At 34.1% G+C, this 16,636-nt stretch overlaps 1 protein-coding gene across 6 annotated transcripts in view; it reads left to right on the top strand.

Annotated features, from left to right (window-relative positions):
• Positions 1–16,636, top strand: part of ERBIN (erbb2 interacting protein) — a 171,382-nt gene that overhangs the window by 136,878 nt on the left and 17,868 nt on the right. For 4 of the 6 annotated variants that reach the window (XM_056824851.1, XM_056824850.1, XM_056824848.1 and 1 more), the window contains exons 16-21: positions 2,401–2,522; positions 3,229–3,402; positions 3,549–3,731; positions 5,978–6,092; positions 9,202–9,382; positions 10,721–12,290. In XM_056824851.1, the coding sequence (XP_056680829.1) occupies positions 2,401–2,522; positions 3,229–3,402; positions 3,549–3,731; positions 5,978–6,092; positions 9,202–9,382; positions 10,721–12,290 (2,345 nt within the window). Of the gene's footprint in view, positions 1–2,400; positions 2,523–3,228; positions 3,403–3,548; positions 3,732–5,977; positions 6,093–9,201; positions 9,383–10,720; positions 12,291–15,731; positions 15,876–16,636 lie in introns of all 6 variants that reach the window. The other 2 variants (XM_056824847.1, XM_056824846.1) reach the window with 1 other exon arrangement.

The following is a 16,636-nucleotide window of genomic DNA, read 5'->3' as shown; positions in this document are numbered from 1 at the left end:
CAGCAAGAGAAAACATACTACTAACTTCCATGGCAGCCTGCCAAGCCAACATTTTTTCATTGCCACTTCTTTTGATCTGACCAGATACAAACCTAGTCCTTCTTCCATTTAGCAGACTTTCATGAGTTAACCGAAGTTATTTTGCTAGGATGGGCAGTATAATGGAAGAAAGCATTCTCTAGTTTGTAAGTTAAAAGACCAGGCTTCAAGCCTAATGTCAGCAGGGTGATCTTAGGCAAGTTTTTTATCTATGAAATGAAGATAACCTACCAACACAATTAGATGGTCTGATGATCAGATATAAGTTTATTATTGAAATTGATATTGAAATTGATAATTGATTTTTCTCTTTTTATATCCAGCTTTTAAACTGCTAAAACCAAAGGTATATGACAGACTTCTCACTTTCAAAGATGTTTACACTAGTGTAGAGGTTCCAATATGCCTTTTTTTTTAACTCTTACCTTCTGTCTTAGAACTAATATTGGTTCTAAGACAGAAGAGCAGTCAGAGCTGGGCCATGAGGTTAAGTGATTTGTCCAGCCTTACACAGCTAGGAAGTATCTGATACCTCCTGTGTCTGGGCTTGGCTCTCAATCCACTGAGCCACCCAGCTGCCCCCTACCCAATATGCTTTTGATAGTCAATTAACCTTCCTGTTTCTCCTATTCTAGACAAAAGTTCTAGAGTTTACTCTGCATATGTACACAGAAATAAAATAGACATTTTAATTTTTTATAAAGAAAACTTTATTCAGTAACTTTTTTTCCCTTACTATCATTGTTACAACTTCTGGAAAATTTTAATACTGTAGCATGGTTATTTACCAAGTATACCCCAAAGCCCTTGGACAAGTTTCTTATATTCCACTTTGGAAACTAATGCTACAGTGCATTTTAAGGAATCAGGAATATAAAATACCAAAAAAGGAAAAACAAAAACTACCTTAAGCAGAATAATTAGAATTCCCTCCTCCCCCAAATTCTTCAACCTTTCTAATACCTTGTCAGAAGGCCTTCATATAGATTCAGAAATAAAGAAAGAAAAAAGGACATATAGCTGAAATACACATTACCTTGTTACACTGTGTAAACTCATGTCACTCTTGATAAAAGTTTAGATTGCACTATCTTTAACTATAAGAGAATTAAAGTTTTTATATTAATTTCTTTCAGATTCAGTAATCTTTTAGTTTTCTCTATGTGAATGATTTGTTTTTTATTTGAAAGATAGGCCAGGACCTATTTTTTTATTGCCCTTTTTGTACTAGGAGGTAATGAACTACAACAGTCATTTAATCCTCTAGAATTCCTCTTCCTTTTTTGCTTTCCAAATATTTAGCATATCTTTTCACTTTTCCTTTACCAAGGAAATCCCATTACTTATGTTTTGGTTTTCTGTGTCATTTTAGATTATAAAATCTATTTATATTTACAGTATATGTTTATTTTATTTATAATAATATAATAAATAATAAGTGGGTATTTTAGCAGCTAATTTGAAATACAGAATTTTTTAATTGTGAGTCTGGGGATACATTATATGTCCAGTATCCTTGGACTAAATTCAGAAAAACTTTTCATCATTTTGACTCCAGATTAATGAATTCTTAAGACACTGCAAATCTATAAGACAATCCAATAAATTATAAATAGATAGTTGCCAAGGGTCTTCATTAAAATCTTCCTTATTCTGTATATAGTTTCAAAATGTAGTTAGACACAATGTAATCTGTTTTTATTTATGCTATTAAATACTTTTTACAAAAGCATGATAGATTAATGACAGGAAGGATCCATGTCATTCAATCCTCATTATATAATTGAGGAAGTAGGAATTTGCCTAAAGTCACAAAGTAATAGATGACAAAGTAAAGATTCCATTTCAGGTCATCTGACCCTAAAGCCTGCACTCTTTCATCTCTGCTTTTAGGATGCCCAATTCTGAGTCTATGGTCCTATGATCTCATAGGTCATTTCCAATTCCATAACCAGTTTATGATTCCATAACTTCATATCTTCATAAAACTTTCTTATATGTCATATGGCGTATTCTAAAGTCTGACCTGGTAGAAGGACTTAAATGTTGTCATGTCTCAAGCGAGAGCACAAAAGTAGAATATGTAATCTGTTACTATCAATCATACCCATTCAGGAATATAATGGCAGAGTACTGAGACAAGTTCAGCTTTTAGGGAATATTTTCTTTCAATCAGAATTCAAGTTCACATTATTATGAAAGATAGTATACAGCGTGGGTGTTGATAGCCTAAGGCTTCTGGCCTGGCTTAGCTTTGTCTGGCTTAGTCAGATATTTACATGGATAACTAAAAATAATAAGTCAGGAGTTATTTCCTATAATCATAGTAAATAATAATTACTGGTTTTCTCCTCTCTTTAGTTATGTTCATATCAGATAATGAAAGTTTTAATCCTTCTTTGTGGGAGGAACAAAGAAAGCAGCGGGCTCAAGTTGCATTTGAATGTGATGAAGACAAAGATGAAAGGGAGGCACCTCCCAGGGTTAGTGTTTCTTCTTTCCTTTACATATGTGAAGTTAAATCACCTATTATTCATGCTATATGCTTAACACTATTCTGAGCCATTGGAATATTGAAAAAGTATCCTTCCAGGAACTTTTAAACTTATTCCAAAAAATAAGCCCATATGCTTCTATTATTATATATTATAGCCCATATATTAAAAGAATACAAAAAGCAATACAAAATGGTGCTAAATTGAGTGGTATAAATATTATGAATTAAAAGAAGAAACAGGTATAGCCTGGAGTGGTTATTTTCTCCTGGAATTTTCTTTTTCTTTTCACCTTTTTCATTATGCTTTAAAAATGTTACTGAGCTATTGGATTTGGTTTTATACTGAACCATTCTTTACTTACCCCCTGACCCATTTATGGCATGATATGTGTCACAATAAGTTGAACTATTATTTTATGTGTAAAATATATTAATCTTTGAAAGTGTGACTTTTTCTATATGTCATTTGGAGTCAAGTATAGTTTCATTCAATATTCAACAAAAAAGAAAAGGACTAGTAAGTCTACTCTGCTTTTTTTTTTAAGAAAATTTGCATTTTAATGTCTTTTAACTAATTCAACTTAAACTTTTTGAAGCATTAACTTTGCGACAAAAAATAATTCCATGTTATCATAGTATAACTTAGTGTTTTTACTATCTATGGTTTAATTTTTGTTTTCTTATACATATAGGAGGGAAATCTGAAGAGATATCCGACACCATATCCAGATGAGCTTAAAAATATGGTCAAAACTGTTCAAACAATTGTCCATAGATTAAAAGAGGAAGAATTGACTGAGGGCCCTGGGAAAGAACCACAACTACATGATGATCAGCAAAGTGCCATAAGAGATGTCGGTGTGAAGGTTAGAGAACTTGAGTCTCTTCAGAATTCTGAAAGAGAGACAAAAACATACTTTTTTTTTTTAATTTTGGGAATTAACACCCCCAAGTACTAAGAACTAAATTGGAAATCCTATATGTATTTTTGTGTTTGTTTTTTAAAAATTAGACTTCAGAAAGTACTCCAGTAAAAAACAATGCAGAAGATAGAGGAATGTATATAATGGGAAACTGTATACAAAAGATCAGTGACCCTGATGTTGAGAACAGTGCCGGAAGTCCACAAATGATCACCTCTGGTAAAACTTCTGAGAACACAAAGAAAATTGTCAGCCAAGAGGATCTGCTTGAGGTATGACACTCTGTATTAAAATGTTGTTTATAATATAGAACCAAAAGTATGAACTACTGAGAGTTACATAACTGCTACATGTCATCATACTGCTTTGAATTAGTTGTTTTCAACTCAGATTTTATATGTATTGTTCTTGAATGTAAACAAGATAAGCAATTTAACAGAAATTTAGTTCTTAACTTTCTAAAATGCCAGACAACACAGATGTTACTTGACTTCCTCTCTGTAGTTTGCAACTGTTTAAAGTTGCCCTGGACTGAGAAATAATGTGTCTCACCACTGGCTATACAACTAGTCAATGGTTAGCAATAGAACTGAACCCAGGTCTTTCTGACTCAGACTCTGTTATGTCAGGCACTTGTGAGATAGAATTTATGATATTTTGAGATCTCTACTAAAATGATCATTATTACATGGATTTTTTTCTAGTTGATGGCTCATATTCCAACCTTACTTTCCCATTGACTTTCATTATGGACTAATAATTGGCATTTTTCAGGAGACAAAGTTGGAAACAAGTCCATTGTTGCTTTTGGCTCCACTGGATTTACCCCTGTGCTTAGTTTTGCAAATAACTTAGAATTTTGTTTTAGTAATAAAATTGACAGACTTTCCTTAAGCCTTGCAGTCTATAGAAAGCAATACATATTAGATTTCATTCCATTAAAGCAAAATTTCATATTTTGAATTGCTATGAATCAATTGATTGAACATTTCTGTTGTTTCCCTGGAAACAAGTTTCTTTTTGTGATTTAAAGAAAAATTTGCCATACGCAGTTTGAAATTTTCCACTCTGATTCTGATAGTAATGTTAATATTATTTTATTAACATTTCTTTACTTAGAATTATGAACTTTTTCGTTGCCATACTTAAACTTTTTCTTTAGATTGTATTTTTTTAAGTGATGCCTCACTAGGGTAAATCCATTCTGTGGAAAATTTATTTTATTAATCCAAATAGCTGTTCTTCAAAATTGAATAGTTTTTCTTGTGCTTTATAAATTTCAATTTAATAGATTTTCTTTAATTTTTAGCAATAAAATTTGATACTGATGTTCTATAACAAAGTAATAGTAGCTAATAAATATCTGGTACTCTTATTCATGACATTTGTAGATGTTTATAATATATAATTCCATTCATTTGATAAGACTTTTTTGAAATTATATTATTTTATACTGCTAATAAAATATTGGATGCCATAGAACTTTCACCATCTTTATGATACATTTCACCAGTTAGAATTTAAGTTCCTATAGGGCAGTGATGGTGAACCTTTTAGAGACCATATGCCGTGTCCCCCCCACCCACCCCCCAACCCCAGTGATGGTGTTACCTTTCCCAAACAGGGGAGGGAGAAAGAGCTCCCATTGGATTGCTGGGCAGAGTAGCGGGGAAACAGAGGAATGTCCTCAGCAAGTGTAGAGAGTGTGAGGGGAGTAGCTCGAGCACTGGGCCCCCTCCAGTTCTACCACCTATGAGCTGCTTACCTTACCTCCTGTGCGCTCCCATTGGACTGCTGGGAGGAGGAACAGAGAGTGTGAAAAAAATGTCATCAGGTCTGTTGGAGAGGGGAAGGGGAGCAACCACATCCAAGTCCCTCTGCCTTTCTAGTAACAATTTGGGGTAGGGAAGGGGAGCACGCAACAGGTTCGCCAGCACTACTCTTAAGCAAGGACTGTCCTCTGTCTTTCTTTGTATCAAAGACATTTAGCGAAATGTGTTGTAAATGCTTACTTGTCAACTGAATTTAAGTTGTATGTCTTCTTCATCTTTAAACATCATTTAACACTGAATATAGTGCCTTTCTCAGAGCAAACAATCAAATTGTGGTAAATGGAGATTAGTATAGAAAACTTCACTGAGATCAGAAAAAGTCTCAGCAGAATAGGAGAGCTGGGTCACATCTCACCTTCAAAATTTCCTAATGGGAAATATAAAGCAGAGTATTATTGGACAAGTAAGAAAGCATTAAATACAGAACTGTTCTTTGACCTAGATCAAAAGATCAGCTCCAACTTGTTATGCTAAAGAGAAGTTGCCAGTGTGCCTTCTTTTTTGCCTTGTGTGCTCAAGGTTACCAATTCTTGTGGTTGTATCAATATATATTCCAGTAATAAACAACTGTATTATATGCCTTCTTCCTCTCCTTTTGTAGTTCTTTTACCTTGATACATTTAATTTGAAAAATTCTTAAGATACTCATGTGAAGTTTCAGCAAAATATTTTTCCTTTTAAAATAGGAGTCTGAAGAACTTTCCTCTGATGAAGAGATGAAAATGGCAGAGATGCGACCACCATTAATTGAAACTTCCATTAACCAGCCAAAAGTGGTGGCCCTTAGCAATAACAAAAAAGGTTAGATAATTCAAAAGCACCAAGAATTAATGGTTGAGGAAATGTATGACAGTACTTTAGAAACCTGACTTAGTTGGAATTCAATATTTCATAATTTGACTCTCTAAAAGCTTTCATATCTTGCCTTCTCACTTTAAAGAAAGGTTATGTAAATTCTCCATGAAATTTATTCATTTATCTAAGTTTTTGTTAACTTCTTATATGATTCATTATATGTGTATTTAAAAAAATCATAAAATGTTGCTTTTGCAAATTAATGTTGTGATTATTAACAGTATCACATCCTATTAGAAAGATACTTGGATTTAGTCATTCTTAGGAATTCCACAAAGAATGATTTAGTGAATGATATCTACAGAGTTGCCAGCAGGACATAGGGAGGATACTTACTAGGAGTAAGTCATCCTGACTTAATCTTCTAATTATATTTAATGAAAAAGCACCTGTTATTGAGAATCATTACCTGGTGGACATTTTCATTATGGTTCCCCCATTCTCCCAAATACACCAGTGTTTATTCCTTTAAATACCAAGGCTTATGTTTTAACAGTTTACATAGTGTTGTAAAAGGCATTTGTATACAATTCCTGGCATCTTAAACTTCTTATAATTTAACCCTTACTAGATAAATTGAGAACAAAAGAATTAGGAAGAAAATAATCAATCCACCAAAAAAGACTTTTGAGAAGTCATAATAAATGTCACAAGCTTCATACATTAAAACTCTTATGTTTTGTTCTTTAAAGAGCACTTCATATTCTCCTTCTATTTATATACAATTTTAGCCAGCTTGGTATTTTATTATTTTATTTGGGTTCTAAGAAGGAATAAAATAAAAACCAAACCAGTGAAAGATCTGGGATAGAAATTGCCTCGAACACTGAGACGATAAGTGATTTGCCCTGAGCATACTTAGTGTGACCAGGCTATCCTTAGATTAGAAACAGTAAAACAGAAAGGTGTAGTAGGAACCCTGCAGCAAGAAGAAGTAGAGATAGAATATATGAATTTGATGAATATCAAGTAGCTTATATATGTCATCAGAGCGTATGTATAGGAAAATTAGAAAACTAGGAAGGGATCAAATTAGTTTGTGAAAGGCTTCAGAAGCCAAACAGGATTTATATTAGATCCTAAATATAGCAGGAAACCTGTTGATTCTAATGAGTAGGGGTGAGATGACTTGGTCAGATATATACTCTTAAGAAAATCAGTAGGAAGAGACTTGAAGTAGGGAGGAAAATGGAAAGAGGGTCTGAATAGGATAATATAACTTAGTATAGGAAAGAGGCCATATAATAGCAGATGTAAAAGTGTCCATAATAATAATTTTTTGTCAATAAATTTGGATATGTAGGGATGAATATGAGGAATTGGAGCAGATACTGTCAAAAGTGAAATTGAATTAAGTTAGATTTGAAGCATGTTTTCTCCAAGGATGATAACATTTTACAAACAGAATGTGAACCTGATGATAAGATAGGTCTAATGATTGCCTCAATTTCTATCCAAAGGCCTCTAACAAAAGGATAGCTCCCCTTTTACAAGTTTAGAGAGCATAGAATAAAGAATAAACCTGGGTAACAAAGGACATCATACAGTTGGTAAGGGCAGCATGATTGGTTACATATATGAGGCATGGAGAATAAAAGTTGGGTTTAAAGTTGGGAATGAGGGGCTAGCAACAACCTCCTTCCCTGCTGCTTCTAAGAAATGTTCATTGTTTGATTCTACTGGCAAGGCCAAAAATAGTACCTCAGACATCTTTGGACATCCTTGAAGGATAATTAAGTGATATAATGATACTAGATAGACTATATTCCCTGGTATCCAACTATGTCTTTCAAGAACAGCAGAATTTCTTTTTTTTTTTAACCTTTACTTCATCTTAGAATCAATACTAATATCAGTTCAAATGCAGAAGAGTGGTAAGGGCTAGCATTAGGAGTAAAGTGACTTGTCCATTGTCACTCCAGGCCTAACTTTCTATCCATTGAAACCCCCTAGCTATTTTGAGAGCAGAATTTCTTGAGGCAAAAATAGAAAAGCAAATAGCAAGAGAACTGGAGTTCTAAACTATAAAAATTAAAATTAAGTCTCAATAATAAAATTGTATATTTTAGGAGATTTATTAATGATCATTAGAAATAAAGGAATAAAAGGGATACAAAAATATAAAAAACATGCCCATGGCTAATCAGCCAGTTCAAACGCCTGCCTTACCACCACCAAACTTGCTGTCATCAAGCCAAAAAAGCCCAAGAGAATCTCCCACTCGCTAATATCCTCTGTCTATAGGAAGTACATAAGGACAGGAAGTCAGTGGCCTCCTGGGAAATGAAGTTCTTTTGTAGGGTAACAGATTTTCAATTTCACAAAACCCATTATAGGCCAGCTGAATTCTGAATCAACCTCAAAGACAAAGAACTTAGGAATTAAGGGATAAAAATCACTTAATTGTAAAGAGGATCAATAAATAAATGATGCAGAATCAATTTAATCTTTTCAACACTAAGATTGTGGCCCTTGGGTGACTTGGAAGGATGATACTGTTCATATTCCTTTGAGATATCATTTGATATTCATTTGAGATCTCATTGATCTTAAAGTCAGTTTGTCTCCTTGAGTTAAGTTCTAGTTCATGTTATTCATTATCATAGGCTTCATTTGTGTATGAGTGCAGAAGCCTTGAGTTCCCAGGATCATGTCTTGTTAATCACTGGTCATCTCCACTGTTATTTTCTACTGCTATATTTGATGCCTTCTTTATTAGTTGTATATCAACAGTTTTCTCTTCCCCCAATATGATTCATGAGCAGAACTAGAAATAATATATATTAGAATATGTTTAATAATATTTTAGAAAGGTATGTATAAAAGCTTTGCTATTTGATTAGTAACAATTAGAATGATTTCTTTAACAAGTTAACACTGACTTTTTTATTCCTTAGTTTTAGATAAGATGTAATTTTTAAGGTTTCCTTTTCTTAACAAGTATACTTGTCTTTACCTATCTGAATAAAAGAATTAAATTGATATATAATTTTATTTTCCTGTAAAAAAATCACTTGGTGGTATATTGAACTGATGTAATAACATTTTCTTTTAGATGATAAGGATACTGATTCTTTATCAGATGAAGCTACACACAACAGCAACCAAAATAACAGCAATTGCTCTTCTCCGTCACGAATGTCAGATTCAGTTTCTCTTAATACTGATAGTAGCCAAGACATTTCATTGTGCTCTCCATTGAAAGAAACAAATATTGCTGTCATTTCCAAAATCAGGTCTGTAAACTTCTTTAGTACAAAGTGGCTTATATAACTCCTCCTTGAAAGAAAAATATATGTAATTAATAGTTTGTGTTCATTTTTATTGGATGTGACTTTAAAAAATTTAATCCTAAGGAAAATCAGATATTTTGATCTAGTAACAATAAATGATGATAATGTTATAGTCACATTAAGTAATGTGCAAATTAAATACTCTGAGGCAAGGGAGAAATAACTTTCACTTAAACACCAAAGTCTAGTAATTAAAAGTTTAGATCAAGTTAATACTGAACAGTATTTTGTAGCTAACGTTATTTTTTTTTTAAACCCTTACCTTCTATCTTGGAATCAATACTGTGTATTGGCTCCAAGGCAGAAGAGTGGTAAGGGCTAGGCAATGGGGGTTAAGTGACTTGCCCAGGGTCACACAGCTGGGAAGTGTCTGAGGCCAGATTTGAACCTAGGACCTCCCATCTCTAGGCCTGGTTCTCAATCCACTATTCTTTTTTTTTTAAGAATTTTTAAGCAAAATAATTTTGAATTTCCTAATTTGTTCTTTAAAAAAAAAAACCCATAAGCTTTTACCTTAAATAAGAGAGTTTACTGCTATATTTCTATGGCTTATTAATAAAGAATATTTCTTTTATTCTGTCCAAACTAAGGAGAAAAGCTGCCAAAGGATGTTTTGGAAGTCAATAATTTGAATATTCATGTTAGGGCTGTTACAAGTATTGTGTGTTAGTTTATATACAATTCTGGAACAACATTTGTGGACAATTACATTGAGAATAGTAAGATGGAATAAAAAGACAACATTCCCTTATATTCTCTATTTCAGATCTTTAGAAAATTGTTTAGTATGTTACAAATTTCATCATCCATATATTGGCATAATAATAAAACAAATATGAATAATTTGATTCGTCAGCAATTTTCCATGTTATTTTTCTCTTTAATTTTATAAGAGTATGAGATGTCAGTCTCTTAAAATTTATCAAGGCATTTCCCCCTTTTCTCCATATGTTAAACTGTCTCAGTTTATTGCATTTTATATTATTCACCAGTGTAGTAAGAACAGTTTGTTTCTTTATATCACTCAGATGTATGTGACTAAAGCTTAAGATTATAAGCCAGAATTTAATTTGGAGGGATTTAATTTAATATAGTACATAGGGTTTGATTCCTTTTAAATTTTTAATCTTTATATAGCCCTAAGATTTGGCCTCTTGATTTATATGATATGATGATAATTTTGATTAATAAAAAAAAAACTAAATACAAATGACTAGATATTGATTGCTGATACTTATAAAACTGTGTTTTGTCATTTCAAAGAATTGTTCTTTGTTTTAGGCAAGAAGATGAAAATTTTAATAGCTTATTGCAAAATGGTAGTGATTTAAGCAACTCAATGGATGAAAAATGCAAAGTCCATGAGAAAAAAATTTTCAATTTGACAGAATATGATTTGAACATTGAAGAACGATTGGCTCTGATAGAGAAAGATGTTGATCTAAAAAACACTACTGAGGAGTCTCACAAATTAGACCAAATTAACAGAAATCTTAATAAACTCACAATGAATAATGCATTTCAATCAGATACAATGGAAAGATCAAAGATAACACAAGAACTAGGATCAGGAAAAGGCCTCTTACTGAATAATGCTAAGGAGGAAACTGAGCCCTTGGAAAATGGAAATAAGTATCTAAATTTAGAATCTGTAAATAAGCTCAATGGACATTCGGTAGACCTTTCAGAGTCTCCTCAGAGGACTGATCAACTGAAGGACCCTGCTCTTGATTCTGAGCCTTCTGTGGATACGTGTGTTTCCAAAAGTACTGAAGATTTGTCTCCTCAACGAAGCGGACCAGTAGGAAATGTTATAAAATCACACAGTATAACAAACATGGAGACTGGAGGCCTGAAAATATATGAAATTCTGAGTGATAATGGACCCCAGCAGCCAAACCCAGCAGTTAAAACCGTACCTTCTGCCATGGATGGCAAAAATATAGTCCGGAGTAAGTCAGCAACCCTTCTCTATGATCAGCCTTTGCAAGTGTTTACTGGTTCTTCCTCCTCTTCTGACTTAATGTCGTGCACAAAAGCCATATATAAGTTTGATTCAAATCATAACCCCGAAGAGGCTACTATAGGAAGAGTTTCTGGAGCACCCGTGCCACAGTTTGTCCCTCAGCTCTATGGTCCCCCACAGTACAACGTCCAGTACAGTAGCGGTGCTGCGGCCAAGGACACTCTGTGGCACTCCAAGCAGAACGCTCCAGGCGATCAAGGCAGTCTGCCTCCTCCGCGCCTTCTCAGATCGGAGAGCACAGAAAACCCCAATTACGCGAAACACTCTGCAAACATGAATTTTTCTAACCACAACAATGTTCGAGCTAATGCTTCCTACACTTTACATCAGAGGATGGGACCCGCAAGGCACGTGGAGATGTGGGCCGTGCCACCAAATGACAGACTTGCTCCCGGAGCCAGCCGGCACACACTTCAGAGACAAAGCAGCATCTCCTCGACGGCGTCTGTGAATCTTGTGGAGCCGGGTCCCACCAGGAGACCGCAGATTCCCGAGGGGGATTACTTAACCTATCGAGAACTACATTCAGTGGGAAGAGCCCCACTGATGATGTCAGGGTCCCAGAGACCCCTGTCTGCAAGAGCCTATAGCATAGACGGTCCCAATGTAGCTCGGCCTCAGAGTGCTCGGCCCTCTGTGAATGAGATACCAGAAAGAACTATGTCCATTAGTGATTTTAATTATTCACGGACTAGTCCTTCAAAGAGACCAAATCCCAGAGTCAGTTCTGAGCATTCTTTGTTAGAACCTCCAGGAAAAAGTAAAGTCCCTCATGATTGGAGAGAACAAGTCCTACGACATATTGAGGCCAAAAAGCTAGAAAAGGTAACTTATTGTATTCCTGAATTTCATTTTTAATTTTATTTGTTATCAAAATGATTTTTTGTGTGTGAGTACATGTGTGTCTGTGTGCCTGCTGTGGGGTATGAGACAGAGACAGAGAGACAGATGAAATAAACCTATTCTGGGATGGGATATGATTTGGAGATCACTTTTGTGTGTGCAGTGACTCTAGAGGTCACTTTCAGCTTTCTAATTCTATGGTTCCACAAGAATGGGATTGCAACTCGGATTCATTTGACCTTTAAGACACATTCCCTAGAGGATTAAATCTCTTTAGGTAGCTTCAGAACATCCCATATATTAGCATCCCACACATGGAGTTGGGAATTTTCTGTTTTAAAAGCGTTAACTTTTTCCTACTGTTTTCCATCAAAATGAAATGGGGGACGGGGGGGGGGGGGGATTGATCACATTATAATATTTCACTACTTAACATCTCAAATAATAATTAACAAAAAAAAGAATGTAAATAGCTTTTATGAATGTTTTCAGTTTATATAATGTTGCCTCATTATATAAAGTAATCCTCTTGTTGATACTTTAGTGGGTTTTTTTGTGCCTATTAGAAACTTTCAGGGATCTATTCATGACTCCTATTAGACAATGATCCTTGCTTAGTTGATTTCTTCTAACTTTATTGCTATTGGGATGTTTGTAGACACTATATCTATATTTAAAAGACATAATCACAGTCTAAAAATCAGCCCTAGAAATGCAACTTGGCTATGCTGCCATCAAGTGGAGAAATGCCTCAATTGCAAAATCTAAAATAGTGCATGTTTACTTTGACTAAAATCAATTCATATGTACTGTTTTATATTTTTTATACATAACTCATCAAAAATAAAACGATAAAAGTAGCTGGATGTATAAGTAACCTTAACCAATCATGTTTATAATTATATTTTAGTAAAACTTGAATAAAGTGTTCATTTCTTACTAATCCTTCATTTTTCCTTTATCAACTTAAGCTTCATCCTAAGAACAACATTTTCACATTTGTAAGGCCTTGGCTTTGGAGTTTTTGAATATGTTTGATTTTTGAACATGAGCCGGTTTCTTCCTCTGTCTTATAACTAAATAGTTAATACACATTTTGCAGGTTGAGTTAGGCACAGGGATGTCCTGAAATCTTTTCAGCCTATATAAAAACACTGCTTATTTTCCCTACTCTGAGAAGAAAAAAGAAGAAAAAAAGAGAGAACTGGGTAGCTCAGTGGATTGAGAGCCAGGCCCAGAGATGGAAGGCCCTGGGTCAGGTTAAGAAATTGGGTTAAGGAGGCAAGATGATTTCGCTTTTGGATATGTTTAGTTTGAGGTAATAGTATAAACATTCAACAAACACCTGTCAGTGTGGAACTAGAAATAGGTTTGTGCTGGAGATGTCTGGGAACCATCTGAGTAGATGTGCTTATTAAAACTTTTTTTGAATTGGTTTCTAAGTACAACAGTTTAAAGAAATGAGAAAAGATAGATTTAGGGAGAAATGCCCACATTTACAAAAGAGGATAAAGAAATGCTGAGGAACATACCATAGTATCCTAGAAATGATAGATCAAGCAGAGGGAGTGATCAAAAGAGAAGTTACCATATTTGATAAGAAGATCATTCAGAGCAGTACAATAGAGAAAAAAGATTTTCAAGGAGCTGAGGGATGATTGAAATGATGAAAGCTTAGAGATATATAATAAAATGTTGAGTGGAGGCTTTTTTTTTTTTTAAGGCTAGGATATATATGTCTGTTTGTAGATAAAGGGCAAAGAACCAGAAGAGACTGAAGACGAAGAAAGGGAGAGGAAGGATGATTGAAGGAGTAAGATCTTAGATATGACAGAGAGATGGCCTGAGGTTACAGGTTAGCTTTGACAAAGAAGCAGACTACCTCATCTACCTCAAGAGAGGAGAAAAAGTAAAAGTTAGTTGCAGAATTTTTAATGTAAAGATTTTTTCAATCAAATAAGAAGCAAACTCATATGCTATTAACAGATTAATTTACTACAGATACAGATAGAAAAAATTTGGAATAACTATGGAAAATGCAATAGTGAAACTAAAAAAGTGAAGCTATGTGGTCCCAGTGGAGGGGAGAGAATAAACGTATTTCAAAAGCACAGAAGAGAGGACAAAGTGAAGGGAATTCAACAATTCAGCTAAATAGAACAGCTTTGAAAATCTGATTTTTGTCACCGTTTAAATACCACTAATAAAGTTCATGACCCCTCAATGACTTAATTCATGGTATTTGAAAATCATTTTGCCCCCAACCCCCCAAAAGCTGAAGCCCTCTGATTAGAGAAAAATGTTCTTAGAAGTCAGTCAGCAAGCATTTATTAAAATCACCAGCTATGTGTCAGATATTGCAAAATGTAATGACAAAAACAAACCTTCCCTGCCCACAGGATGCTTTGAATTCTATCAGCAGTCTTAGGAAATAAGATACCAATGCTCTTATGGGCAGTGGGATTTCTTTTCTGTTTGTTTGTTTTTAATCAATTGACATTTATATAAGATCAGTCAATTAATAAACATTAAGTGCTTTGTATATGTAAGACACTTTAATAAGCACTCTAGGAACTTAAATGTAATGAGAGAGGCAACATAGATACAGGCATTGTTATAGAATAAGGTTTGGGAGGGAACACTGTCACTATAAAGGGGATCAGGAAAGGCTTATTGAAGAAGGTGACAGTAGAGTTGTCTTGAAAGAAAGGGATTTGAAGAGACAGAGGTGAGGAGAGAGGGCATCCAGGTATGGGGAACAGGCAGTTCAAAGGCATAGAGATGGGATATTAGAATTGTGTGAGACCAGAAAGTTAGAATCAGACCAGATTATAAAAGATTTAAATGCCTGTATGTCAAGTTTCAATTTCTTCTAGCTTTGATGGTCAAAGTTCAGAAAATCTAATTTTAATCATGGTATAACAATATATTTGTCAAACTTACTTCCACCTCAGGACATTTTTCTTAGGTAGAAATAATTTTATTAAATTAACTGGAATAAATAGGAACCAGATAACTTTCAAAAATTGTGTGCCTTGGGGCAGGAAGTATATATGTGTTTATATATGTATAAATGCTTATAACTATAAATATGGCTGGATGAGTGTCTTAGCTATGGCTTCAGTTTCTGCTTCCTAACTCTTTGTATAAGACATGTTGGTAATAAGTAAAATAACATTAAATGTATTGTCTCTTTTAATGTTTCGGTATGTAAATGGTTTTATTTACATGTAATTTATGTTTAGTTCATGTCATAATTTGTAATAAGGCACCAAAGTTATGTCACAGTAGCATTGACAGTTGACTGTTTGCATGATATTCCGCATGACATTGTAAGCTTGTGTATAACTCTATGTACATAACATGTCCTGTGGATTTTGCATGCTGCACTAATCTCTGTTAAATCTGTCCCTCTTTATTCAGAGCATGCTGTCTAGGTCCTTTAATTCCAATTTTGCTGCAGTAAGCAGCTTTCACTATGGCAGCTCTAGGGATCTGCACAGCAGCCAAGGCAGTCTTGCCTTGAGTGTTGCAGACGGAAGAGGTTCTGGTGGGCACGTTTTTCGTGTGAGTACTTACAGTAGAACAGTCTTTTCAATACATGGTAGAAAAAGAAATTTTAAAGTCTTCTGTCCTTTGTAAATAAAGTTGCTTTCTCTACTTTCCGTTAGGAATCCTTATATCCTACCAGTTATGCTTCTGTTTAGCATAGAAAATTCAAGCCTTATTTAAATTCCTTATCTTTGAATTTCTGTTATAAGAGTGATGTCTTCAACTATCAGTTATCCTCACTGGCATATAGGAAAAGTAGTAAAGTTTTCTCAAAAATTCTTTTTTAACTTGGCGATTTTTTTTTAATTTTTGTAGTATTTCTCTGTCTTCTAATTTTAAAATTTCTTTGCACTCCCTAAGTACTTTGCAGGAATATGCTTAACAGTGCAGAAAAATCTGACTGCAATTTAATGGAGAGGTCACAGATGATAATCCAAGAAAAGCATGAATCACACTGAGATAATTAAGAACTAGCTGATCAAAAGTACAACCCATTTTTTAAGATTGTGTCAACATTTTTTAGAATTTTCTATATATAGTTTAATATAAAACTAGATAAATTTTTACATGCTATGAACAGCCCATGAGGGACAAAAAGCACAATCCAGGGTCCATTTTAGTGTTCTTTATTAACAGCTCAGGTGACTAGGAGCAAAGAAGTTTGGGATCTAGAAGCAAAAGTTTCTTCTCTCTTGCCTGATAGGATCTTTTCTTAATCTACTCTTCAGCAAGACTTTGCGATCTCACCTTTATCTTGTTTTAGGAACTGACCTACT

The sequence above is a fragment of the Monodelphis domestica genome, chromosome 3 (genome assembly GCF_027887165.1).
Source record: "Monodelphis domestica isolate mMonDom1 chromosome 3, mMonDom1.pri, whole genome shotgun sequence".
Taxonomy (NCBI): Eukaryota; Metazoa; Chordata; class Mammalia; order Didelphimorphia; family Didelphidae; genus Monodelphis; species Monodelphis domestica.
This window is presented reverse-complemented; position numbering and strand designations above follow the sequence as displayed.